Raw genomic sequence first — 27028 nt, 5'->3', positions numbered from 1 at the left:
TTGTACCCCATTTGTGTGAAAATGAATCAAAATGCAGTTTGTAAAAATAAAAAATAAAAAAACATTAAAAAAATAGAGACTCCAAATCTTCTGAAGCTTTTGTACAAAAAAAAGTTATGCTACTCAAAAGGTAGCATAACTTAAATAAAAATCCTAAGTGATAAATTCCAGGAACATGCTAACTTTACCACAATGTATACGCAAGGGTGATAACACCAGGAAGAACTACCCTTAACAGAAGGGCAAAGGAGTTAGCGGGCATCCGTTTAATACAACTCATGCTATGAATAGGTCAAATGAGAAGAATCGCCATCATCTCAGATCAAGATGTACAATTCAACAGCACATTAAGAGGATCATTTACCATTATCAAGTGGATTTTTACCTGGAATGCAAAAATATTTCAACATACACAAATTAACAAATGTGATACACCATATTAACAGAATGAAGGACAGAAAATAATAGATGCAGAAAGTGTATTGGACAAAATTCCATGTCCTTTTACACTAAAAACCCTACAAACTAGTATAGAACAACTCAACATAATCAAGGTATATGTGACAAGCCCGAGCAAACAGCATAGTCAAATGGTTAAAAGTTGAAAGCTTTAATTCTGAGATCAGGAAACAAGGATACCCATTCTAACCACTGTTGCTCAATGTAAGAGAGTACTGGGTGTCCCAGCTAGTAAGAGCGATTGAGAAAAACAAAGGTATCCAAATCTGGAAAAAAGTCAAATCGCAGTCCATGTACAGAGGATATGATCTTATACACAGACCACCCCAAGGAAAGCTGAGTGTGGTGGCACACACCTGTAACCCCAGCTACTCAGGAGGCTGAGGCAGGATTGCTTAACCCCAGGACTTCACAGCCAGTGCAGGCAACAAAGAAAGACCCTCATTTCAAAATAAGAAAAAATAGTTTACTGGAACAAGTATGAGAGAATTGACATCCTTATCCAGCATTAGTGGAAGAGCATCCCTAAACAATGATGGCAATAATAAAAATGTTCATATCTTTTTGCCTTTACTTCTAATAATTTATCAACTCACAAAATATTTGATATATTTATTATAAATTTATAATTTATGGTCATATAATAAAAATGATCTACTCACTGGGGAATATTTAAGTGAATTATGTTTCTATAGACTGGGATACAATATAGCTTCATAATACGTAAGATTCAGAAGCCGGGTGCGGTAGTACACACATATAATCCTCAAGGATCCCAAGTTCAACGCCAGCCTCAGCAAAAGTGAGGTGTGCTAAGCAATTCAGTGAGATCCTGTCTCTAAATAAAATACGAAATAGGGCTGGGGATGTGGCTCGGTGGTTAAATGCCCCAAATTCAATCTCCAGTACCCAGGCACCAAAAAAAAAAATTCAGAGGAATGTTTATACTCTTATTTAAAAATGTGGGATAGTTTTTAAAATGTCATTAAAGTATTTTATCTATTTTAAAAAATCTTAATCCAAGAGAAAAGCTAACTTAGAACCAATGCTCACCTAAATTTGGTTTGAGCAGAATTTGTGCTATTAGTTGGGTGTGGTGGCACATGCCTGTAATCCCAGTAATTTGGTAAGCTGAGGCAGGAGGATCACAAGTTTGAGGTCAGCCTCAGCAACTTAGCAAGGCCCTAAACAACTCAGAGAGATGTTGTCTTAAAATAAAAAAGGCTGGAGATGTGGCCCAGTGATAAAGCACCTCTCTGGGTTCAATCCCAAGAATTCTCTGTTTAAATGAAAGTTGGGGGAAAGTTACTCTCAAATCTTCCTAGAGATGTTTGTTGGGGGGTGGGGAAGACAACTGGTTACAATAATGAAATGACAGAAAATAACAAGATCATTTTCATAGGTAGCTTTATTCAGCTTTTAGAAAAATATATACAATAATCAGAACCTCAGTTCTCTTAAATAGTTTTAAATTAAAAGTAGCAAATGAGAGTAAGAGTGTATTTCCACAGTCAGAACATCAACACTGCTTAGTAAAGTAGCAGATGGGAATTTCTGCAGCAAGTCAAAACCACTTAGAGCAATGCTCAGAGCTGGCAGGAGTGGCGCCAGCGGGCACGCTGGCCAGCCAGGCCACATCGAGGAGCAGAAGGGATCTTTTCTCCTTTAGCTTAAATTTGGGAAAGGAATTAAACACACTCCCCTATCCTAAAGGCTGTAGCTTTGAAAAAAACTTTTAAATATAGGAGGTGGATTTGTTAATGTCACTTATTCTGGATTCTGTCACAGTTCAACTGGTAGTGGATATAACAAAACTGGAGGGTGTGGATTTATTAATGTCACTTATTCTGGATTCGACTCCGCTTTCTCTTGAACATTCTTCCGAAACGAATTCACAGTATCCAACAGTGTTTGCAAAAGGTATTTCAGTTTGGCAGCCCTGACTTCTACATAGTTTTGAGAAGTTGAGCAAGGAGGCAACTGCTCAGCTTTGTTCCAACCCTTGTCCTTTCCCCACTATGATAGTGACTCCAAGCCTATTTCTCCAGGAGCATGGACATCCCTTGACTGGCTCTAAGATTTTTCCAGGAACTGCAGCCTAATGACTGTGCCAGCCAGAGGCCAGTTTATCATGGGATTTCCTACAACACTTAGAAGGAACTGGATTACAGAACTGACATCATTAGCTACCTCCTTTCTTTGCTGCCTGCATTTGCTACATAAGCAAAGCAATGAGGCAAATATCATGAGCAACATCAAACATCAGGCTTTGGAGTCTGAAAGGGAGAAGGGTGGTAAGACAGGTAAGTTAGCAGTAAAGCTGGAGACTCATTTAGGAATAAGGAGTGAGAGAGCGGAATTTTGTTCTCTGTGCATCTATTTCTTGCTTGCTTTTCTCAATGCAATTAAAGATCTCCTTAAACAGTGCTTTGTACTCCGGGGGTGTCGTGGTACTGGGAGAACTGATGGGCTCTGGGGTGACAGAGGCAGGTTCCCAGCTGCTGGCACCTGATTCAGGTGGGGTGTTCATGCCCATCAGGTCCTTGGCCAAAGCCCTGGAAGTCTGCACTGCCTTGTGTGACAGGGAGTCCTGTTCCTGCTGGCACTTCTTCAGCAGGTCTTCGTACTTCACCTTCAGAGCACTGTACTGAGTGTCCACTTCATGCAGAAGGGAGATGCCTCTCTGCTTCACAGCCTTGGCCCTCCTGATGCAGGTCTCCTCGTGGCCCTTCATGATGTCACCCCCTGCCAAGCTGCTGAGGACTGTCTCGCTGCTACTGCGCTTGAGAGGCTTTCTATGTGCTTCTGGCACAGACAGGAACAACTCCTCCAGCAGGCTCTGGCTGGGCTCTTTGAATGAAACAAACAAAGAGTCTGGCACCAGCTTCTCAACCCCATTCACAAACGGGTGCTCAGCCTGTAGCATCTGCCGCATCTCTGCCACCTCAGCCTCCAACTCCAGTGCGCGCGCCCGGTAGGCATCCGTGGCCCCTAGCTGCTCTTCCAGTTCGCTGTTCTCCTTCAGCACAAGCTCGTACTCCTCCTCCATGGTCATCCTCTTCTGCCGCTCTAGGCTCAGTTGGGCCTGCAACATTGTCACTGTCTTTTTCAAGTGCTCGTTTTCTTCCTCATCGGGGCTTTGCTGACTTTGTAAGGAAGTGATCTTCTCAGCAAACACATGGTCATACACAAAGTGTCTAGGGGAGAAAGTTGAAAGAATATAGCACACAGGTCAACCAAGAATGCAAAGGAAGAGATTATGGGTGTTTTTTTTTTTTGGTGCTAGGGATTGAACCCAGGGCCTTGTGCTTACAAGGAAAGCACTCTACCGACTGAGCTATCTCCCCAGCCTCCTAAATCTTTAATACTTTTTTTTGTTGTCAATGGACATTTATTTATTTATTTATTTAATTTATTTATTTATATGTGGTGCTGAGGTTCAAACCCAGTGCCTCACACAGGCTAGGCAAGCGCTCTACTACTGAGCCACAACCTTAGCGCTTGAACTAAATCTTTAGTGGAGTTGTGACAATGAATGATTTTCAGCTTATTCCACATTAGAACAGAGGCTGAAGTGAAACTGTGAGGCTGGTAAATAAACACATGAAAGCAAACAATTTTTGTGACTGTTTTTTATTTTTAAAGTACCACAGAGCATCCATTCCCAAAGGCCAGCAGCATGATAGCTGCCTTCCTAGGAAATACAGCAGCCCAGGGGCTCATACCCTTGGCTGCAGATGGAATCATCTAGGCAGCTATCTATTCTATCTATTCCACCCCATCTATTCTGACCTTGCTGGTTTGCTGCCTGGACCTGGAGGGTTTTTAAAAGCTCTCTAGCAATTCATAATATTCAGGCAAGGTTAGGCACCACTACTGTTATGACTTCTAGCCAGCTTTTTACTACACCTGGAAATTCTAGTTTAGGTTGGTTGTTTCCACTTTGCAAAATTCCAGGTGAGCTGGTGGACAGTCTAGGGTGAGAACCACCAATGAACAATGGTCTCTCTCCTCTTCAGTCCAGGCAACTTGGAACTGTATTTATTTGTGTGATTACTGCAGGGCTGCCCCTCCACTAAGATGAAGCTCACAGAAGCAGGGACTGTACCTGTGTTGGCCACCATTCCTCATGTTTGGCGAAGCACTTGCTGCACATCAGGTGTTCAATAAATACTTCTTAAAGATTTAAACTCATAACTCTAAATCATAAAAAGGCATTTCTTCAGGCAAAATAACAAAAAAATGTTCTCTTGGATTTTTGTTTTGCTGAAATTCCTATGTATTTCCTTCACTCTAAGGTAAAATACAACTAAAAAATCTGTACTCTATCAGAATTATACCTAATCTTACACCAAGATTTAACACATTGAAAGGAATGAAAAAAAAAAAAATGCTCGAGACTTTGCAAAATGAGTTTTCATAAAATTATTAGAACCCAAGATCTCAAATTTGTATGTTTAAGTGGATTTGTTCAAACCACTGGCAATTTAATAGCCAAATGCCATTTCCCAAAAATGGTACTTTTAAACTATTGGAATCTAGGATGTGTCAATGACACGATGTTCCAACTTATAAATCCACAGAAAAGCAGGCTCTTACTGGCGGAGGTCATAGAGCTCCTTCAGACACGAGAAGTTGGGTGTCGATTTCTCTGGGTCACATTTCCCCTGTCTCCTCCTCCCTTGGCCAGACGACTTCAACTCCTCCACTTGGCTCTGGAGGTGATCAATGTTGGTTTGTAGACATTCAATTGTTTCAGTCAGGCTGCGAGGAACACACAGAAGCCAATCACTCCTTGTCATATTATACTAAGGACAAAAGCAGCGGAGAGATTAGTTACAAGCCACTCAAACTGGGCTTTCTAATTGGAAAGGACTTACAGTTAATCTTCATCTCTCAAAAGAATTAAACTCAAACTTTACCCACTTGACTCAAACCCTCTACAGTCATGTCTATTCCAAATTACACTAAATGACTCCCGTAGAGTTTCCTCTATAGATTCTAGAAATTTTACCTCAGAATTTTTTGCTGTGAGGCCTTGCTGTCAGCAACAAGCTTTTGATTCGTTTCTTCCAGTTCCCTTGCTGTGATATCTAGTTGTTCATAAACTTTTGCATGCTGTTCATTCATTTGCCGTAGAAGCTCCACCTGCTTGGTCAGATACTGTAGGAGAAGATGATTGCAACCAGGTGACACAAGCAGATAAGACACTGGCAGGGTTCAACACCAATTCTGTTTCTCCACACCAACGAGCGTGGGCTGAGGGCTGACGCAGAGCTTTGTCTCTGGCTCTGCACCCTCCTGGCACATCCCCCATTCTCCAACTCAAAAGCTCCTGTAGCCTTATTTCAATTTTAATCAAAAAGCTTCATGTCACAAGCATGACTACCTCAATCACTGGCCACTGGAGACTGACTCAATCTCGAGCCCCTCCCCTCCCCTCCTCAGAAGCTGAGGAGTGGGGCTGGTAGTTCTAACCCCCTGATCATGTGCTTGGTTTCTCCAGTCAGTGCTTATCCTAGCACTCCAGAAATTCCAAGGGTTTTAGGAGCTCTATCCAGGAACCAGGGACAAAGACCAAGTGTATAATTTGTATTATACCATAATACTTTAAATCCCAATAAAACTACTGGTTTTAGGAGCTGAGGGGCTAGCTCAGTGGTAGAGTGCTTGTTTGACAAGTGTAATAAGGCCCTGGGTTCCAAACACCAGCACTCCAAAAGAAAAAAAAAAACAAAAACAAAAACAAAAAAAAAACTACCTGACTTAAGAAACAAGCACAGAGCATCTTTCACGTGCTTAGCTCCCTCAATGCTTACCAGTATTCCTATGCATCATGAGGCTGGTCTAATTTTACAAAATATGCATAAAATTAATATTTAAAAGGAAAATATAAAGGGAGATATGATAATCCCTCAGGAGAAAAAGCTCAGAAAGCATGATCAAAGTTCAAACAAGGGCTGGGGAGATATCTCAGTTGGTAAAGTGCTTGCCTTGCAAGCACAGAGCCCTGGGTTTGATCCCCAGCACCGCAAAACAAAACAAAACAAAGTTCAAACAAAAATATCATATTTAACAGGAAAAAGAAAGCCTAAAGTGGAGGATTCTAGATAATTTTCACTTAAAAAAATCAGTTTTTTTCTGAGTTAAGGCATTCTGGGCAAAAAGTAATGAAAACTTTAACCAGAAATATATTTTAGTTTAATATGCTTCGATGGCCACTATTATTTTTAATTCTATGAGTATTCTGTCATCCTCCTTGTTTGTGAGGAACTGACCAGATTGTTTTGGTCCTGCTAAGATTTCTTTCTAAATGGCCAAGTTATGATAAAGGGAATCACACTCTTCTTGAGGCATTTTACATAGCTCTTTAAGTACCTGCAGGGTCAACAGACTGCTTTCAAAGAACAGGGCTAACTGATATTTAATGGACTCTTACAGTGTTGGGAAAAGCATCTGTGGTCTTTTCTCAAATCTAGTTACATAACTCAGCAATGTGTTGAGCCACCACATAGCCTCTCTAACTTTGGTTTTCTTATCTGAAACTCTTGGAGCCAAAAGTATTTTGGAAAATTCTTTGCATTCTAGAAAAACAACATGGTGTTCGTGCCTTACACTTTTGCGATACCTCTGTGAGGTTGGGCAGGACCCTGTAATCAAGTATTAATACTTCTGCATCAAAAAGTACAAAGACTATAAGCAGTCTTGATCAGTTCAGATCAAGATCTGCTGCCAAATGAACTTGCTGCAAAGTTAAGGGAAAAATCTTGGTTCATAGATCTTTTTGGGTTCAGAACTGATAATGAAGGTTTGTGAATCTGTTAGTACCTACCATGTAGACTGACAGGATTAAGTGAGACATGTGCCCACGCAGCATGATGCCTATGAAAATCTGGTATCTTTACTGCCTCAACCTCCACCAGTTTTTTTTGGTCCCTTGAAAATCAATGTAAAATTCTCTAGGGGAAGCTTTTTCAGAACTGTAGGACTGGGTTCTTAATCCTACTCTCTGGTTAGCAACATCACCGGAAGTTCCTGTCATTGACAGGAATGTGTGCAATCCCTTAGGAAAATTGGAGTGGGAAGAAGGTTTAGAATCACAGGAATATATATGTTCACAGATACTTATATATATATACACACACACACACACATATATATATATATATATATATACCTGTACAAATGCTATAAGCTACTTTATATCAAGTATAAAACTCCAAGTATTCTTTGGATTCACAACAATCTTTAGAAAGATTAATGTATAATCAGACACTAATTTATTAAATTATGACAGGAACACATCCTGCCCAATGACTGGAACAGTCACATCCTCTATGTAGAACACATGTGCCCCATAAACGGCACATGAAAAGTCAATTCACGAACTGAAGCCTCTTAGTGGGCACAGGATCACAGTGTCCGGCTGGAAGCAGTGGTATAGTACCTAAGAGCCAAGTTTGAGTCAGATCTGAACTCGAATTTTCTCAGATTTCCTCAAACTACCTCATAAGGCTGTAAGATTAATATATATATATGGAAGGACCAGGAAGAGTCTCAGCACAATGTGCCTCTTTGGTGTAAGGACTATTGGGCTGCCCTTCCTGTATCTGCCTAAAAGCAGGGCATAGATTTATACAAAGGATATCCTCCCCCTCCCTCTTTGCCAGGTAGAACAAAGGTTAACCACTGAAGACAACTTTAGACTCTCATGGGCCACTCTGCACCAGAGGAGTCTACATTAACAAGCTTAGTCAGCCTTGTCTGCCATTCATTTGCCTTCCCATAAATTGCTGCCCCTAGAGACTCAAAAGTCTTGTCACTTCTCTTGAAAATGTATTGTTCTTTGTTAATATGCTAAATAAGATGGAATTCAAAGCCATCTCTTGGAGAATTACTCTTTGGGGTATCTCCCATGTATATATATATATAAAATGTATGTTAGTAACTCTTGTTTTTCTTTTGTTAATCTGTCTTTTGTTGCAGGGGTCTGTTCCAACAAATAACTCACAGGGGTCCAGAAAAGATTATTTTTCCTCCTCCAAATATAATATATGAATTTACATAAAGGTTAATATTTGTAGAGTCCAGCATGGTCTCTGGCATATGAAAAAATTACTCAGTAAGAGGCAGCTAGCTACTGTCATCTTTCTTTAAAGTTTTCACCCTTTACATGTGCTAAGATTCACTAGGAAGACCTAAGTGTGGAGACCTGACAATGGGGATCAAACTCAGGACCTCACATATTCTCAGCAAGCACTCTACCACTGAGCAACATCCCTGGCCAAAATTTTGACTATTTAACCTTAATACTTACTGTTAGGTTGGAATTTAGGCGACTGTAGGGGGCAGAGCTGAGCAGCTGGAACAAAGGCCAGTCCACCAAAGATGACCATCAAGTGGGCTAGAAAATTCCACTGACCCTTCACATCCACCTGTCACTCAGCAGGACCCCCCCTCCCATCCCGGCCTATAAAAACCCTTGGCAGCCAGGGTCACGTGCGGATTTTCTCCAGGTCCCTACTTGAGCTGTACCCTGGGGGGGTCTGGGAATTTTGCGTGAGAGCCAAATTCCAATAAAGTTTGCTTCAGCCACTTTCTGTCCGATTTTACTTGGCCGCTAACTGTGCCGCTGAGCTTACACTTACCATTTGCCTTCTTAGGCCTTAGCTTGCTTGCAGTTATTCACATTAAGATTAAGCTATGTTTTAACTATATCATTATAGTGCTCTTTATTTAAAAAAATTGGTATATTCTTATAATCACTAATTCCCTGAAATTATACACTAGTTACTTTGAATGCCCCTTCTTAACTTTTCTTCAGATGGCTAATCTTACCCATTACATTTTAAAACTTTTAATTATAGTTCTAAACACACATAAATGCAGAATAAAATTGCTTCATAAACTCCCGTATACCCATAATCCAGTGTCAACAATTATCAACAGTCTTATACAGTCTCATAACATCTCTACTCTCCACAACCTTGATCATTTAAAAGTAAATCCAAGGCAGTATATATTTCTGAGAGAAAACTTCTGATTTTAGCATAACCACAATTCCTAAGGAGGGAAAAACAATTACTTAATGTCTATCACATCACATTAATATTTCCTTAAGCATTGATCCTTTCTTCTTTCACATTCAGGGTGCTTTCACCTTAAATCTACCATTGCCCCAGGGTAAGGCAAGCTTTTCCCTCCTTTAGGGCCTTTACCCTAAACTCCCCTCTCCCAAGGATGTGCTTCTCCTGTCTGGCTCCACCTCAGTCAGCAGCAGTACTCTGGGTCCACAAATAAGAGGGTCTTGTGAACTCAGATGAGGAAGACAAGATACTTTGCTAATTCCTAACTGGGAAACTGAGCATTTCCTGGGATTATGAATGGAGGCAACAAACCAGTAATAGATATTTGCGACTTCATCACCAACAGAAATCACAGATATTTTCATGTCACACTGTAGTGATGATGTAAATCTTAATTGCTTAAGATAGTTAAGAGGGTTCAGGGAGCATTCTCTCTCTCTCTCTCTCTCTCACACACACACAAACACAGGTGAAGTTACAAATAGCTTCGGTTATTCTTAAGGCCTCATTTCAAACATAAGCTGTTTGCACCCTTTGTGATTCCCTCAAAACAACACAATAACAATTAGATGAACTGTTAACTCACTAAAGTCACCCTCTTTCTAAGAAGGAAAGGTTCTTATTTATCTGTCTAGTTCATTCTTTACACAGAGTTGGGACGAAAAAATGCTAGCTAAATGGCAATTTCTACATCTCTATTCACAACCCCTCAAATCTCTCTTGACATTTGTCTTAATTGAAAGATTTGAGATGGACTTTGGTTTTAGCTCTCTTGGGAAAAGAGCCTATTAGTCACTAATTCTCTCCTCCTTCCTCATTTCCAGATTATTTCTCTGCTTATTCCCAAGGCAACAAAACCCACCAGTAACTTGAAGGGGAGACATTTACAATTCCTACCATCTACTACATGGGTCCCAAGTCATTGCCTCTTGCCAAGTCGATATGCAAATAAGTACAAAGAGGCTATTAAAAAAAAAAAAAAAAAAAAAAACTACAAAAAGTGCCCCTTATTCGATATATAAAAGTGTGATAAAAACACAATGACACCATTAAGAACTTGCGATATTTCAGTCTCAGAGACTTGGCTTTGAGGATAATCTAAAGAATGGCAAGGAACTTGTTTACATGCAGTAGTTTAATCTTATTATGTTAAGTCAAACTTAATCAGAAAAGTCTTTCACTTCTCCAAGACTCAGTTATATATTACCTACAAAGAGTTTAATTTGGTAAGCAACTTAAAAAAAATTTTGATCTCTAAAAGTCCTGATGTAAGGCAAACATCAAACTCCTAACTCTATGGAGTCAGATGCCGAGGTTTCAGGTCTGGTCTCTAAATTAGTATTTACCCATTTTTTTTTTTTTTTCTGAATCTAGAAGGAAATGAATTCGCTTATTTCCTACCATTCATTGCAAGGTACAGACACGCTTCTGATTTGATTTTCTTAATTCAAAATCTCCAATACAGTCTCAAATGAATCTGACTTCCATATTAAATAGGGGAAGAGAAGACATGTTAAGCAAAACAGTGGAGAAAGGAGGACACGGGGTAGCAGAAATACAGGCAAAAATGTCAATCTATGGCCAGAATAGAGCCTTGGGTTATCTGACTGCCTAGGACTTTGCACAGAAAGTCACCCCAGCTGTGAGTACAGGGTTCTTGTCATGCACAAAGGCTATAAAACAAGCCACCTTTATGAGTGAGGTTAAGCCAATGGAAAAGAAAGGCCAGCAGGATTATTTAACACCTCTTTGCAACTGTAGAACCTAACCTGGAATGTGGGGCAGGCACACACAACCCAAACTAAAAGCACACACAGAATGGAACGGAATGGATATTCAGGTTTCCAGCAGTGTTGGGATTATCCTTAAATGAAGGATTACAGCCCCAATCCTCTGAATTTAGTATTAAAATGATTTTCCATAATAGTGAAAAAATATTTCCTATTACCTTTGAAAAGCCTCTTTTCTCTGATTAATATATTTTCCCTGTAGGAAATTTGGGGTGGGAGGGCATGACTGTGAAAACCAAAGTCACCTATAATTCTATTAAAAAAGCTTGACTTATTTTAAAGATCTCTCCAGTAATTCAAGAGGATTTATTTTTTCAGAATAAGATTTTTTCATTATAAAAATCCTTAATACATGGGTATAAATAAACTCTGCACAATTTGCACTGTCCAGAATACAGCACTTGCATAAGCTCATCCCCTTAGAACAACTCCTTATCAATGTAGTGTAAACATTATTATCATATTCCACAATGGAGCAAGCAGATCTGAGAAGCAATTTACATGGCCAAATTCTCTAGCTATTTGCAAATAAAATTGAGGGCGTACACCCGAATCTCCTAACATGTAGGCCAGAGCTCCTTCCACCTCCTTTAAAATTTCCAGAAGTAGGCAGCTGGGGTATAGGTCGGTGGTATAGCACATGCCTAGTGTGAGTGAGGCCCTGGATTCTGGATTCAATCCTCAGCATGCTATTGAAAGAGCTCTATAAACAGTTTATCTTTTTTTTTTTTTTTTTTTTTTTTTGCGGTGCTGGGGATCGAACCCAGGGCCCTGTGCTTATAAGGCAAGCACTTTACCAACTGAGCTATCTCCCCAGCCCAACAGTTTATCTTTAAAGATACTGATTTCTACAAGTATTTATCAATTACCTACTATGTGTAAAAGACCATGAACAAACAAAGCAACAGCCCTCAGTGTTGCAATGGGAAATGGGGGAATAGAATAAAACAAGAAATAAGCATAATATACAGGGAAATATTGACCAAAAAAAAAAAGGCACAAAATGCTTTAAAATTCCAAAGGCTTGTGCGATGGTATCAGATCCTACAACTCTCCACAGCTTCTCTTTCCCCTTCTCTCACCCATAGAAAAACAAAGAAACAAACAAAACAAAACCCACTGCTCTAGACTAAAAAAAATAAAAATAGAAATTAGCACTGAATAAAAGTGGCAGGCTACAGGCTTCTTTGAAGCCAGTGGAATTATTCTTTCAATAGCTTAAACCTTAACATTAAAATCAACATCTATCAAAAATACTGATCATTTTTTATGAGGATTATTTGAAGGTCACAAAAAGGTTTTGAATGGATACTTGACAAATAGACTGGCAGTTTCCTAGTCATCTACTGTCATAATAAATCAAGAATTTGGGATTTCATTTTATTATTTATTTATATATCTTGGTACCAGGGATTGACCCCAGGGTGGCTTAACCACTGAGCTAAATCCCAGCCTTTTAAAACATTTATTTAGAGACAGGGTCTCACTAAATTGCTGAGGCTGGCTTTGAACTGGCAATCCTTCTCCCTCAGCCTCCTGAGTTGCTGGGATTACATGTGTGTACTACCATGACCATCTGAGTTTGGGATTTTATATAGTATTTTCACCAGTTATGCACTGACTACTCTATCAATTCTGACGAGTTTGTTTCTGGATCTTTTTTTTTTTTTTTAACCGTTTCAATTTAAATTCTGGGGTAATGGGCTATAAGGGCTGACTTTTTAGCTTTCAACTATATTAATACTCTAAATTTTAAAAATGATCATATATTACTCTTCTAATGAGGAAAAATGCCAGTAAACATTCTAAAAAGTTAGTTTAGGATTGGGAGTGTAGCTCAGTGGTATAATGTGTGCTTATTGCATCAGGCCCTGGATTCATTCAGTTCCCAGCACCAAATAAGTAAAATAAGTAAAATAAAAGGTTAGTTTAGTACTTGTACAAATGATTCCATTTCTGTAAAGTTCAAAAACAGGGTAAACTAATCTAGGATGTCAGTGTTAGGATGCTGCTAGTTAGTGGGGTGGTTCCTGGACAGGTTAATAATGTTCTCCTCATCTGGGCATTAGCTGCACAGCTCTGTTTACTTAACAATTTATCAAACTATACTTGGGATTTGTGTTCTTTTCTGCCTGTATATCTTATAAAGAAGTTTTAAGCAAAGAGGAAAAAAATTGACAAAGTTTAAATTCAGGAAAAGCCCTTACAAAAAATTTAAGGGGGTCTCCTAAAGGATGTAATGATAAGAGGTACATAATGCAGGGGTCATATTTAAGTAGGGAATCAGGCTCTTTGGCTGACTGGTTACTTTTACATTCTTTGTTTTAGATTACTAGAGAGGGCCCTCCTCAGAAGTCTACTTTGTGATCTACATGTTAGACTTCCTGGGTTTGGAAATGAATAAGGCAGCAAGACCAGTCTAAGGGAGTCCCCTGCTGACAGGTGGGCTTGGTCAGTACTGCTCCCACCTCACTTCCCTGTTTTGTCCCATCCCTATTTATTTTTATGAAGCAATTTATAGAGAGAAGGAAACAAAGGCAGCCAGCCAGCTACAATGGCAGTTAAGAACTCTAAGACAGTGATTGTTCTGAGCTCCAACCAATTTGAATAAAGAACACTGAATTCTTCAATGCTTGGATCTATGAACCAGTGGACCACATCCTGTTTTAGAAACAAGAGTCTCATGAAAGTGTTTCTGGAAGTACTCTGACTAAATTTTCTTGAATAATTTTATACATGTATTTTTTCTATATTTATTATTAAAATCTGAACTGCATACTTCATTTCCATTATGCTTTAAAACATTTTATGAATGACATTAGATAGATTTGAAGAATCTCAAAGATCTTAGGATTCTTTCAGAATGTGAATGATCTGTTTTAATTGCCTAATCCTCAATACCGCAGAAAAAGTAGACAACTTAATCCATTTTGTCCCATGGTCAGATGTGGAACACCTATAAAAGCATACATATAGTATATAATACATAAATAATAGGTACATATTATACATAATAATACATGTAAGCTCTAGGTTATGATTTCCAACCTATTTTAATGCACCTGTCAATTTCACTGAAATATTCACAGAATTGAAAGTTTGGAACTTAATGAGGTAAATTACAAAGCAACTGTGCTTGTAATATAACCAACAAGCATAATTCTCCCAATTACACAAATATCTGAACTTCTTTCATTTATCCTTAGAAAATATGTTAAAATAAGTATCGGTTTTAGAATTTTGTTCATAGGAAACATTAACACAATGTATTGAGACTATGTTTCTACCCAAGTACAAATAAATGTACCTCAGAGTATGACAATCTAGACTACTCTAGGAAATCTTACAGAGTTGAAAAACAACGTCTAAAAAACAGAACAGGAAAGTAGTTCCTTGACTACATGTAACATTTTGCTAGTTTAACAGTTTTAAAATATCTGTTTTTCCTGCATTTTTAGGTTTCTAACAAGCTCTGTAAGTTGTTAAATTCAATTAATGGTAGAGGATGTTCTATGTTCTTGATGTAGGATGTGCTAAAAATGGTGCCTGGTAAGTTAGAAATCTTTATAGATTATCCCTCTGTAGAATTATAATTGGGGCTAGAAAGTACTAATCATAATGAATGGTGTCTTTTGTATTTTTCTACCTAGACACAAGAGTCCTGGGTCTACTTTACCAAACTGAGGGAAATGAGTTATAGCTGAATTTAAGTGTGAAGCTTTTTGGGTGGTTGGACAGAAGTTTGGGGTATGAAGAAAGTTGTTTAGATAGTGCAATTGTCAGGTTAATAGTCACAATTTTCTTTACAGTCAAGGGGCCTACATATAACTCGGCTTCTTTAATGGGAACAATTATGAGGTCACAGTACCTTTAATTTTAAAGCTTTGGTCTAGCATCTTTCATCTTAAGTGAGGCAAAAGGTAATATTTTAATAAAATCCACTGAAAATGAAAATAAATCAAAATAACAGCAAAGAGAAAGAAACATGTACTTGATGATTAATTCTTTGAATGGCACAAGGAGTTTAAATACATTATGAAATCAGGTACTATGATTTTTGAACTTTTTATCTAAATCCAAATTTGGAAAGGTGTTTGGAAGAAGTGAGATGCCACCAAGGAGTGGGTATATGTGGAATTTCAATAGTATGAATAGTTTCCTCTCTTAAGCTGGATGGTAGGTACCCAGTTTCAGTTTGCTTTATATACCAGTAAATTTTGGGTTCATTTCACTAAGTGTGCAGCAAGATGAAAATCATAAACTTACGTATTAGGAAAACCTAAAGAAAGTAGAAATCAAGTCTCCACCTTTCTGATGGTTCTTATTCTTGAAAAAGAATCTGCCTTAGAATACTGCTTCTAATTGCAAGCATTAGTATAGCAGTATGTGATTGCCACACATCAAAGTGCAATTCTCCCACCAAGGACATTACCTCAATTTCCTGTAACTGCTCCTGATTGGTTGTGTACATCTGCTGAAGAGAATCCTCCAACTCTGTGTTCCGATCCAGTAATGTCTTCCCAAGCTCAGCAGCAAGTTGGAGATCTAGCACAACAAAGAAATCATGGAAATGCAAATGAACTCATTTCACCATTTTATATAAACCAGTCCTTAAAATAAGAATGAACCAAGTCCCAACACATACAAGTCAGATCCCAATACAACACAGAATGGTCCAAAGAAACCTCAGTTCTACTTAAAATTACTTGAACTGGAACTTTCAATCAGTGAAGTACTATTACATACCTGAATTACTTATATGATGTGAAAAATAGCAATCTACTTTATGGAGATGTAGTTATTAGTTCAGGGATGGTGCTCAGCATTGTGATTTCTAAAGTTATACTTATTTGCTAGTAGAATGGACTTACTCAAATTCTGAGAGTCTACTTTTTTGGATGGACCCTTGAGTTAAAGTATAGACAGATCTTTTAGTGATTTCTAAAGTTCCAATGGATCTGGCTGTTGTCAAATATTGTGGACTGCTAGTGGGACTAAAAATAAAATAGAAAAGAAAAATGTAAGTATTAGTAAGAAAATTGTCCCAAGTCTCTACTTCTTTCATGTCCTTCTCAAGATGAAGAAATCAGCTAAGCAAAGTAGCAAGATGTTTTTTGATTCATACTTCCATTTAGCATAGAACCATATATTACATTAAACCCAATTTTTCCAACTCTTTTTTTTCTTAGGCATATATGTACATAAGATGATTTGTTTAAATTATCTACAAACACAGAAATGGAAATTATTTAGTAATATGGGGGGGAAAAAAAGGACACAAGTTGTAACTTAGGTAAATGAAATACTTATCTACAACTTATCTACATAGTGAATTTCACGGCCAGTCTCTTTTGAAATAGTGGGATATGCACTGACTCTGAGTAGGAAGGTCTGGAGGTTCAATTATGACTATAATTTACCAGAACGCTTCAAGATAGTGACTTTATCAGTGACTACACGTAATTTTCTTAGAGTTAGAGCAATAGCTCTTCTGTCAAGATAAGATTGTGAAAATCAAAAGTAATTCACAAGGAAGTACTTTACAGACTATGCCATTATAAAAGGCAAAATATTACCGATTAGTATCCAATGATTCACAAATCAAAGTTTTTGTTAGTAGGTACTATTTAAACTCTGGCTATAGAATGGTGCATAAAATGGATGAAGTTCCTGCTTTTGTTGACATTTCCAGATTAATGGGGGAAGCCAGACAGCAAATAATTACTAAATTTGCAAACTGTGATAAATGACATTCATACATGCAGACAGTCAATAACATCAGACAACATACTCTAGGTACTAGGGGTATTAGGAACTCAAATTCCCTGCCATCATGGAGCTTATGTATTTTTTACCAATTGGAAAAAAATGGCATAAAATATATAATAAATAGTGCTAAAAAGAACATATAAAGCAAGGAAGGGTTATAGGAGGAGTGTAGATAAAGAATTTGAATTTTAAAAACTTGACAGTGGTGACATTCCAATCAAGATGTGAAGGAACTGAAAAAGTGACCCACATAGATCTAACTAGGTGAACAACATTCCAGGCAGAGGCAAACGAGGGCAAAGACCCTGGGAGAAAGCCTGACTGGAGCTATTAAGGAGGCCAGGGAGGCTGAACAGGATCTGTGCAGGAGGTGGGGAGTCAAATCAGAGGCCCCAAGGTTGGCTAACTTGCATAGGACCTTAGAAGGGAAGTCAAGATTTGGCCACTGGGCTGGGGGAATAGCTCAGTCGGTAGAGTGCTTGCCTTGCAAGCACTAAGGCCCTGGGTTCAATCCCCAGCACCGCAAAAAAAAAAAAAAAAAAAGAAAAAAAAGAAAAAGATTTGGCCACTACATCAAAAGTGAAGGAACCTAGCACAGGCTGCTATGCAAACAAAAGGGGAAGCAGCAGCCCAGTGACAGGATGATGATGCAATCAACTGGCCGAGAGATGATGGGGACCTGCACAAGTAGCAGAGATGGAGATGGTGAAGGGCCAAGAACCTGACATGTTTTGAAAATAAAGCCATCAGGATTTGTTGACCAATGTGATATACAGTGTTAGAGAGACAAGGGCGGTTGCGGGTGGAGTTGTGGCTCAGTGGTGGAGTGCTTGCCTAGCACACGTGGGGCACATAAATAAAGGTATTGTGTCCATCTACAACTAAACATACGTAAAAAAAGAGAGATAAGGGAGGGAAATCCCTGAATTTGGAGATAACAAAGGCCTTATTGATTTATTTGCGGGGTGTACTGGAGATTGAACCCAGGGGCGCTTAACCACTTGAGCTACATTCCCAGTCCTTTTTACTTTTTGAGACAGGGTCTCACTAAATTGCTTAAGGCATTCCTAAGTTGCTGAGGCTGGACAAAGACCCGATTTAGAACGGGAGGTCACAAGAAGGATCTCTCTGAAGAGACAGCTACAGCTTGAAGGATGAGGAAGTCACCATGCAAGAGCTGAGAAAGCACTTGGCATATTCTACAACTTGCCAAGCAGCCAGTGTAAAGGAAGCCAAGGGGACAGCAAGTGAGATGAAGTGGTAGAAACAGGCAGGAATCAGATCAGACAGGATTTTATAGGTCATGGTAGAAAAATTTTGAATTTTATTCTAGATGTGATGGAGAGTTATATCAATATGTGTGTGTACCTGTGTGTACGCTGCTGCACATGTGCATATATCTAGTAGTTGTTTGGTTTTGGTGGCACTGGAGATTGAAACCAGGGTCTCATGCAAGTGGGGCAAGAACGCTTTCATTGAGCTACAACCCCAGCGCTTTTATTTTTGAGACCAGGTCTTGCTAAGTTTCTCAGGTTGGCCTTGAACTTGTGATCCTCTTACCTCAGCCTCTGGAGTAGCTGGGATTACAAGCATGTGCCAGTGTACCCAGCAAAATGTACTTACAATGAACAAATATTTGTTATGAAAACAGGAACCTCCTGATGTGATTTTAAACTGAATTTTTAAAGGTTTTCAAATAAGGTTTAACATCTATCCATTACTACCAATGGTAAAATTTAACCTAGAATAAATGGTAACAGAAAAGCAACAACTTTGTTACCTGGTCATGTTCACCTGAGTGCATAATTTTCTACTTGTTTAGTTTGTTCATTAAGAAAAATCAAAGCAGCAACATTTACCACACACCACTCCAGCTCATTTTAAAACATTTTATAACATTTTAAACAATATTGGTAGACAGGTGCTAAAACACTTTCTCTTATGATTTCAATATTAACAATATTGACTATTACTGTTTTACCGTTAAGTCAGAACTTTTATAAATTTCACATCCTTTTTTTTTTTTTTTGTGCCAGGGATTGAACCCAGGAGCACTTAACCACTGAGCCTCATCCCCAGCCCGTTTTTTTTTTTTTTCCTTTTGAGAAAAAGGAAACAATTGCTAAGTTGCTGAGGCTGGCTTTGAAATTGTGCTCCTCCTGCCTCAATCTTCAGAGTTGCTGGGATTACAGGCATGTGCCACTAAACTTTTTATCTTTACAAGGTATGTCACCCGGTTTTTAAAATGAGACACCATGAAACACAAAGCTGTTTAATGACCTGATCAAATTCATACAGTAAGTCACAGGTAAGACAGAAGCTACTCAGTCAACAGGTTCTAACTCCCTCTCATTATGATTCTCTATCATCCACATTTGCATGGTTTTAAGGCTAATGAAAAGGAGGTAAACATACTCTTAAGATAGAAGATGCAAATTTCCCAAGTTGAGATGATTAGTCTTCACTTGTCAAGATAGCAACGAGAAACTAGAGTTCTACCGTTTGGGTATTTACTGCCTACTCTGCTAGGGAAAGCACACACAGCCCCAGGCAAGTTAATATCCTGTTATCACCAAATGCAAAATAACTATGTAGGGTTGAGGATGAAATAATTTTATGCGAAGTGTATACACAGACCCACAAAGAAACCATCACAATATATTAAAGACAAACATCAAAGCATCACCTACCATTACTTAAGTCTTTCTTTCTGGCCTGTTGTAAAGTGCTAATTTGTCACTGGGAAGGATCAGAGACTTACCAAAGATGTTCTTAACTAGCAATCAACACCTGAGCTGAAAGAAACCTGTTCCAAATCAAGACTGACTTGTGATCTGCATCAACTACTTTTCATTCAGTTATGAAACTGCTTATGTTATTTAATAGCACCCAAGGCATCTTCCCTATGCCACAGAAGCAGAGGCCAAGTAAAGTACTCTAGTAAATAGCAAACGAAAAAGAATTTGAGACTTGTTCTTATCTCAATCCTTATTTTCAGTTAAATAATACACCCACCTGCTTCAGTAACCTGAAGTCTCAGTCTCCTAAATAATTCATAGGATGTTTAGAATTCTAGCAAGTTTCAACTACAAGAAAAGTGTCTGTGAAGTCACACTGTATAATAGGACATTACTTCATCTGTTAGTTTAAAGACTACGGAGGGCTTTTTTTTTTTTTTTGGGTCTTTAAAAAAATTTGTTTCCTGTTGTGTAGCATCTGGTTTCCATAGCCAAAAAGAGCCAAAAGTTGGCAGTAAGCCCAAGGTCTTCTAAATAACTAGTAGAGAGAATAGGAGAATATGGACTGTTCTTTATTTATATTTTTAATTAAAGCGCGTACACAAACACACACAGAGCAATATAGTTTCAATGCCTTGCACACCTGTTCATTTCTATTTTATGATAAGGATTTTCATTGTCTTTTCTAAATCCTATTGAACTGGCTTGGCTTAGGCAGGCACTAAAAATATCATAGATTTTCTGCAGGCTTGAGAATTACAATATTATCAATATCTTCGTATGTTTGATATTCTTTTACTAATCAGTCTTTGCAGGTAATATTCTATTTTAATGGTGTAAACTGTTAGCTTTAAACAGATATTCATTCAGTTTTATGCCTTTGGCAAAAAATCAGAACTAGCAGCTGAGTCAATTTTTTTTTTTTTTTTTTTTTTTTTTGGTAAAAGGACCTTTCTTCCAGAATTTTGAAATCTTTAAATCCTTCTGTTAGTATAGTTTGCCCATTTTACTTTTTTTTCTCTTTTGTAACTGGGGAGTGAACTCAGGGGCCCATTACCACTGAACTAATCCCCAGCCTTTTTGATTTTTTCTTTTGTTTCAGGGGCTTGCTAATTTCTGAGGTTGGCCTTGAACTTGTGCTCTTCATGCCTCAGCCTCAAGTCGCTGGGATTATAGGCACATGCCACAGTGCCCATCTTTATTTCATTTCTTAAACATATTCCCATGTCAGCTGTAGTCTGTAGTAGTAATTCAGTAACATTAAGGCTGAAAGCTTTTCCCATTACAAAGTCAGATGCGTCACTTGGTGACGCTTCTGTTTAACTCCTGTTGCCAACACTACTATAATTGGGAACACAAAAAACCTGTATATAAACATTAAGAAAAATGATGGTGTAAGTTTTAATGACCCTCCAAACTGTGATTCAACGAATTAGGTGCACATAAGGAAGATGTTACTCCTCTTGAAAAGAAATTTTTGGATTCCTTTAAACTAAGATGTCATTTGCTGATCTACATACTCAAAACCTGAATCCTTATTCTAACTTGCACAGCTCACCAAAGGACAATTATAATGGCAGTTGGCCTAAATGAAAAATCAGTCTCAGATGTCTTTCCACCTGGTTCTCAGGGGCACATTTCAAAGAAAACACCATCATTACCTTCACAGAAGGTTCTTGCTGTCCCAGAAAAGACTTTACCCACAGAGATTATTGTCAGCATTCCCACTGTGCCAACCCAGCCCTCTGACAAAAAAATAGTCTCTCTACCCAAGTGTTTTGAAAGCAAAGTGGTTTCTCCTTTTGCCTACACTCAGCTTTGTTTCTAACAAGGTATGAACAGGAGAACAGAGTCTACTGAGGTTAGAATTTTTCTACAATTTCAGAATGGTCTAGCAAACTTTGATAAAAGGAGTACTCAATCTACTTAAGTAATGGCTTCCTTTGCTAAAGGTAAAAAATTTAGTAATGTTAAGACTTTGAGAACAGGATCTTTAAACATTGTTTTAAGCCACTCTCTCCAAATAAGCCTAAGTTAACGGGATGAAAAAAAAAACAGATTTCTACACATAAGATCCAATTAGACCCACTTAAATGATTTGTATCATAAGACAGAGTTGCTCCCAAACTTTACTCAGTAACAAACATCTGAGGTCTATAATGTGCCAGGCACCACAGCGGGCACACAGCACTAGGTAGCATTTCCAGGCTTCTGTAGTGAACAGATGCCTAGAAAGAACATCAACTTCATGAGATTAAGTATCCTGTCTACCTATCTAGGCACCATGGGCCCCAGTGCCTAGATTAACATCTGGCATAGAACAGAAAAAAAATTTTTTTGAGAAATGAACAAGCTTTAAAATCTATTAAGATCCAGTTACAGCTGGGGGTGTAGCTCAGTGGTAGAGTATTTGCCTGGCATGTGTAAGGTCCTGGGTTTGATCCTAAGCACCACATAAAAAGTCGAGTTCTTTGACACATTATTTAGCAAAATTGGGGGAGGGAAAGATCCTTTTATCCACACTGTAGCCTTCATTCTTTCACAGGCCACATTAACAAGTTTTGATTGTTGGAATTTCACTTCTATTCCTACCCCATATTGTTGAGGGTTATGTCAAAGACCATTGTGACATTGGATGTAAAAATCTTTTGAAAGGTATAGAACAAATTTCAAGTGCAAATCAGCAGTAAAGAGGTTCAGAGGTTCTTTAAGGCTTGTTAAACTTGAAGCTCTGATGACTTCATTTTGATCAGAGGTTAAGGAGAATTCCACATGGAACCCCAATGAGTTGTACTTATGCACTTGCTTCTTAGATGAGTGAATCAGTAACTGATTGTTTCTGATAACCTCCCACAGAGGAGAGTGAAGTGTGGATTAAAGTACCTTAATGGAAGAGAGCCATGAAAACAGTAATCCTGTATGAGTACTTCAGTTTAGTTCAACAAATATTACAATCAAGCTTCTATTACAATGTGCTAACTATTAGCTAAATGTGGGAGATTAAAAAAAAAAAAAAAAAGCCTGCCCTTAGAAATTGTGCATGCTTCTTGTACACAGGAAACAAAATATCTAGCTTTGATTACACAAACTGCTTGATTTATTACAGGCAACTGTTGCAACTGCATGGAGTTGCCTCATTAATCCTAAAGAAAGTATCAAAGTAGGCCATTAATCCTTATGGGGCAAACCAAAACTACATTCGTTGAAATATATGACAAATTTGTCTTTGGGACATACAGAAAATGATGGCAAATACTGTGCTAATAGCTAGACTATATAAGTATAATGTTGAACTACTTTAAAGTCACTGAATATTAAATCACCTTCTCTCTAAAGAGGTTTTTTTCCCCCCTTTTCTAAGTCATTCAAGTCTGCAGTGTTTTTTCTGCCAAGTTCAATGGTAGCATGAACAAACATCATGATAATTTAATATTCAAGTAAATGAGATGTTTTCGCTGCAATTTTAGAGCTGAAATAATTGATTTACACAGAACTGCAGAAACAGAAGAGGCTTGAAAAAAGAATTCCTGAGGATTATTCAGTATAGTGGTTAAGAATGTTTGCTCTGGAATTTGAAGTGAAACTAATTCCCCCAACACTATCTTCTTTTACCAGTCAACTAGTATTAGATTCTACTAACAGTATCTAGTGTTATGAGGATTAAATGAGCATCTGTGTTAAGGGCCTCGGAGTGTCCCACACATAAAAAATGTTCCCCAATTGCAAACTCCTGTTACTAATATGAAAAAAAAAAAAAAAAAAAAAGTGTGTGTGTGGGGGGGACTACTGGCTCCAAATCGAGATCTGCTCTAAGACAGTCCCCTGGAGATACCATCAGCAAGAGATCCACGTGCAAATTGTAGAAGTGTCCTTAAATCATTTCATTTGGCAACTGCTGAACTATGCATAAAGCAATCAAAACAAAAAACACGGCAATGACTGTAAAAGCTGGAAACTGGGATGGCCAGGAAGAGAGAGGGTTTGAGCAGTGACTAAGATTCCCCATTCTGAGTTTCTGGGTTCAAAAACATCTGTTTCCACCCTTGGCTTTTAGGCAAGCCACTCCACCGTTTAAGCCTCCGCTTTCCTCGTCTGGAAAATGGGATAGCAAAGACTACTCAGAGTGATGATGCGGACCGAAAGAGAGTAGGTGTGCACAGGGCTTGGCGCAGCTCCTGCCATACCTCCATACTACCACTACCACCTGCGGCCGCTCCCACCGCCTGCTGGCCTTTAAGGGAGCTGTGAGGACACTCGCAGGAGGCGGCGGCGGGGTGAGCAGCCTAAGGGGCGGCTTCCCGGGCTCTGCCACCTCGAGGGGTGCTGGTTCACCTCTCTCCGCCTCGGAGGAATGCGGCGAGGATTAAATCGGTTAATCCACGGAGAGCGTTCCAAGCAGTGCCAGGCGCACTGGCGATCTTTATTATTGCTGCGCGTCGGCAGGGCCGTGGGCCCGGCGCAGACGCTTCCTGCCGGCGAGATGGGCGGGCCCGGCCGCCAGGTGAGCGCGATACCTTCCCAGCACCTGCCTCCCCGACCGCGAGCAGAAACAACTTTCTAACAGTTTCGCACCCGCCGTCTCCCGGCCAGGCCTCTCTCCCCCGAGCCGGGCGACCTCGCCCTCACCTTGCTGCAGGTCCCGGTGGTCGTACCACGGCTCGTCCTCTTTCATCTCAAACTCTTCCACTGGGTTTTCCGCCAGCATCTCCGCCGGGGACTCCAGGGGCAGCGTCCCCCGCTGCCGCTGTCCCGCCTCCGCCGCTGCCCCGGGCTGTCCCCCGGTCCCGCCGCCCTCAGCCAGAGCCGCCCTCGGGCGGGACGCGCCTCCGCCCAGGCTCCGCCGCGCCACCTCACCGCCTCACCACCTCACCACAGCCACTTGCCGGCCGCCGCCGCGGCGGCCCGCAGCGCTCGCCGTCCACCCGCTTCCCGACCCGCCTCGCGCCGCCCAACGGCCCCAACTGCCGGCGCCCCGGCGCGAGCACCCCGCTTGGCGCCTAGAGCCGGCTCCTCACGCCGCAGCCCGGCCCAACGTGGCACTTTGGCAGAACCCTCCCCGACAGGGGATGCGATTCAAACCCCCGGCGGCTCCTTGACCAATCGCGAGCCGGCCGCCGGCCGAGCGGCAGCAAACATGCCCAATCGCGTCTCACCGGTGGCTCGCGGCTCGCCCAGTCCCGAGGGCAGTCAGCCAATGGCGGCTTCGGAAGAAACAAAGAAGGCGGGGAAAAGGAGAAGGGGTGCGGCCGAAAGCCCCGCCCCCTCGCCTGCGTTGTCTCTCTCTTGTGAGTGCCTTCGGGGTTCCGGGTGCGGAGGCGGCGGCGGCTGTGCGGCTTCTGTGGTGGGCGATCCGCCCCGCAGTTAGTGGACAAGCTGCGCCAGTCCGAGCTGCCTGGACTCCCGCCTCCGAGCAGTGGGCGGTTATTGTCCCGCGCCCTTGGTGCTGACCGGAGGCATTGAGGGTGCCCGAAGTCCGCCGGCCCACGGGTTCTTCCCATAGGACTCCCAGACTCGCCCTCGGTGAAGCGCGGAGACTCAGGGTCAATGGGGGAGTTTAGGGCTGAGAAAATGCCCCGTGAGAGTTAGCTCTTTCCTCCTGGACGTCTGAGCCCGCGCCTCCAAGCCCGCGCCTTCAAGTCCCTGGGAATTGTTCCAAGCCCTCTAAAAGGATGGGCACCCCACCCACTTGAGAATCTCGGGGGCGGGAGGGGTGCGGTTGAAGCCGGCTCCTTGAAGGGAGAGAAGTGCAAGCAGTTTTGCGTACGATTTTTAAAAAAGATTGGTAGACCCCAAGCTAAATATCTGGGGGCATGACATTGCACCTGGAGAGGAGAGACTGCATGCATCCTAGGCTTGATGGCCAGCAGGGCAGTGCACGCCCTTCTCCATAAACATAGCACAGTGAATACTGTGTTGAGCTTTTAGCATCATCAAGCAGAACTAGCACGGAAACTCTTCCAATAGGGTGACAGAAGGTCAGTGTTCTCCACGTGGACCGACCTCACAGTTCAGCTTTTAGGCAAAGAGCAGTGCTACTGCTTAACGTTTATGGAACAAAAGATAGAGGTTGAAATATATTATTGAAAGAGGATCTCTAGAACAGAAGGTCATAATAACTACCAGAAAATCGAAGAGAGAGGAGTAGTGTTAGTTAAATCCTCTTGTATCCCAGGGGTGAATTGTTAATGCCTTAAGCTGATGATTCAATAATTCCTTCCCACAGGTAAGAGAGCTCTCAGACTAAAATGGGAAATAGTTAAAAGTGCCTGAAGGGAGAAGTGAGATGGGACTGGAGTTACATTATACATCCCTCTTAGATTGTTTTTTTTAAGCCTTGTACACACATTGTAATTAAAAATTGGAGAGGGAAAGAGGAGGTACTATAGAACCAAATTGACCAAATTATATTGTTATATGGTGTGCATGTACAAATATGTAACAGTAAATTCCATTACTGCACATAATTATAATGTACCAATAAAATGTTTTAAATGCTATGTAGAAATAGGACAAATTGTTAGGAAGAAATTATAGATCCTCAAACTTTTGTCTGTATAAAGACTTGAATGATTTGGGGGAGGGGAAAAACTCAAATATTCTTGTGGGTAATAAAATGTAGAGTCCTCCTTTCCATCCTTGCTCAAATCAGTATAACAAGCTGCTACTTGATTCTAGGATTACCTTAGCATAGGCTGCGGGAGAAGACTTGCCAATGACAAGAAAAGCTCCTCATTGTGAGGTTGTTGCTGGAAGTTCAGCTCTTAAGGAAGACCTCTTAATACAATAAAAAGTATCATGGATCTAGACCTAGAGTTAGAAAAACTCAAGTTCTAGCTGCACTTGGCATGTACCTTTAGCAAACTGTTTGCAGGACAGATTACCTCTTTGCCTTACAGGGTTATGAGAATCACAAAAACTATAAGGAAGTACTTTGTGGCACTTTCAAACATAAAGTTGTGTCATTGTTAGTGACACTTAAAAAATGTGGGTACATTTGGGTCCAATCATGAGTATTAAAATATATCTTTTATTTATTTGTGTGCTGGAACTGGAGCCCAGGCCCTCACACGTGCTAGGCATGCAGTCTACCACTGAACTATATCCCCAGTCCGTGTGCATCAAAATAATAATACTAATGGATTAACCTGTTGAATGTAGAGGTCACACTGATATAAATAAGTGATAG

The 27028-nt window shown here is 40.1% G+C and overlaps 2 protein-coding genes across 5 annotated transcripts in view; one reads left to right on the top strand and one right to left on the bottom strand.

Moving 5' to 3' along the window:
* Positions 1–1849: 1849 nt before the first annotated feature.
* Cdr2 (cerebellar degeneration related protein 2) lies at positions 1850–25414 on the bottom strand. Of its 4 annotated transcripts, none has more exons than XM_047534044.1 (5): positions 24996–25414; positions 15768–15880; positions 5474–5622; positions 5059–5223; positions 1850–3656 (listed from the first exon to the last, which is right to left on the bottom strand). In XM_047534044.1, exons 2-5 carry the CDS (start codon positions 15804–15806, stop codon positions 2792–2794), a joined length of 1218 nt encoding a protein of 405 aa, XP_047390000.1. In that variant the 5' UTR covers positions 15807–15880; positions 24996–25414; the 3' UTR covers positions 1850–2791. The 4 variants fall into 4 exon arrangements, with proteins under 4 accessions (XP_047390000.1, XP_047389996.1, XP_047389997.1 ...); XM_047534040.1 differs by lacking the exon at positions 24996–25414 and adding an exon at positions 24469–24888; XM_047534041.1 differs by lacking the exon at positions 24996–25414 and adding an exon at positions 19866–19889.
* LOC124970579 (transmembrane protein 180-like) overlaps positions 24249–27028 on the top strand; it is a 40029-nt gene continuing 37249 nt past the window's right edge. Inside the window, exon 1 of the mRNA XM_047534036.1 lies at positions 24249–24343. The gene's annotated coding sequence lies outside the window, so the exon portion shown is untranslated. The remainder of the gene's footprint in view (positions 24344–27028) is intronic.

The sequence above is a fragment of the Sciurus carolinensis genome, chromosome 18 (assembly GCF_902686445.1).
Source record: "Sciurus carolinensis chromosome 18, mSciCar1.2, whole genome shotgun sequence".
Classification (NCBI taxonomy): Eukaryota; Metazoa; Chordata; class Mammalia; order Rodentia; family Sciuridae; genus Sciurus; species Sciurus carolinensis.
Note: the sequence above shows the minus strand (reverse complement) of the source record. Positions and strands in the feature narration are given on the sequence as shown.

What these genes read in the sequence shown, in the direction of transcription:
- Cdr2 (XM_047534040.1), bottom strand. Translation starts at nt 24,547, where the DNA reads ATGCTGGCGGAAAACCCAGTGGAAGAGTTTGAGATGAAAGAGGACGAG. An exon ending in CCACCGGGACCTGCAGCAAG is followed by an intron (nt 15,881 to 24,468) that starts GTGAGGGCGAGG and finishes TTGTTGTGCTAG; the next exon opens with ATCTCCAACTTGCTGCTGAG. An exon ending in AGCAGTTACAGGAAATTGAG is followed by an intron (nt 5,623 to 15,767) that starts GTAATGTCCTTG and finishes CTTCTCCTACAG; the next exon opens with TATCTGACCAAGCAGGTGGA.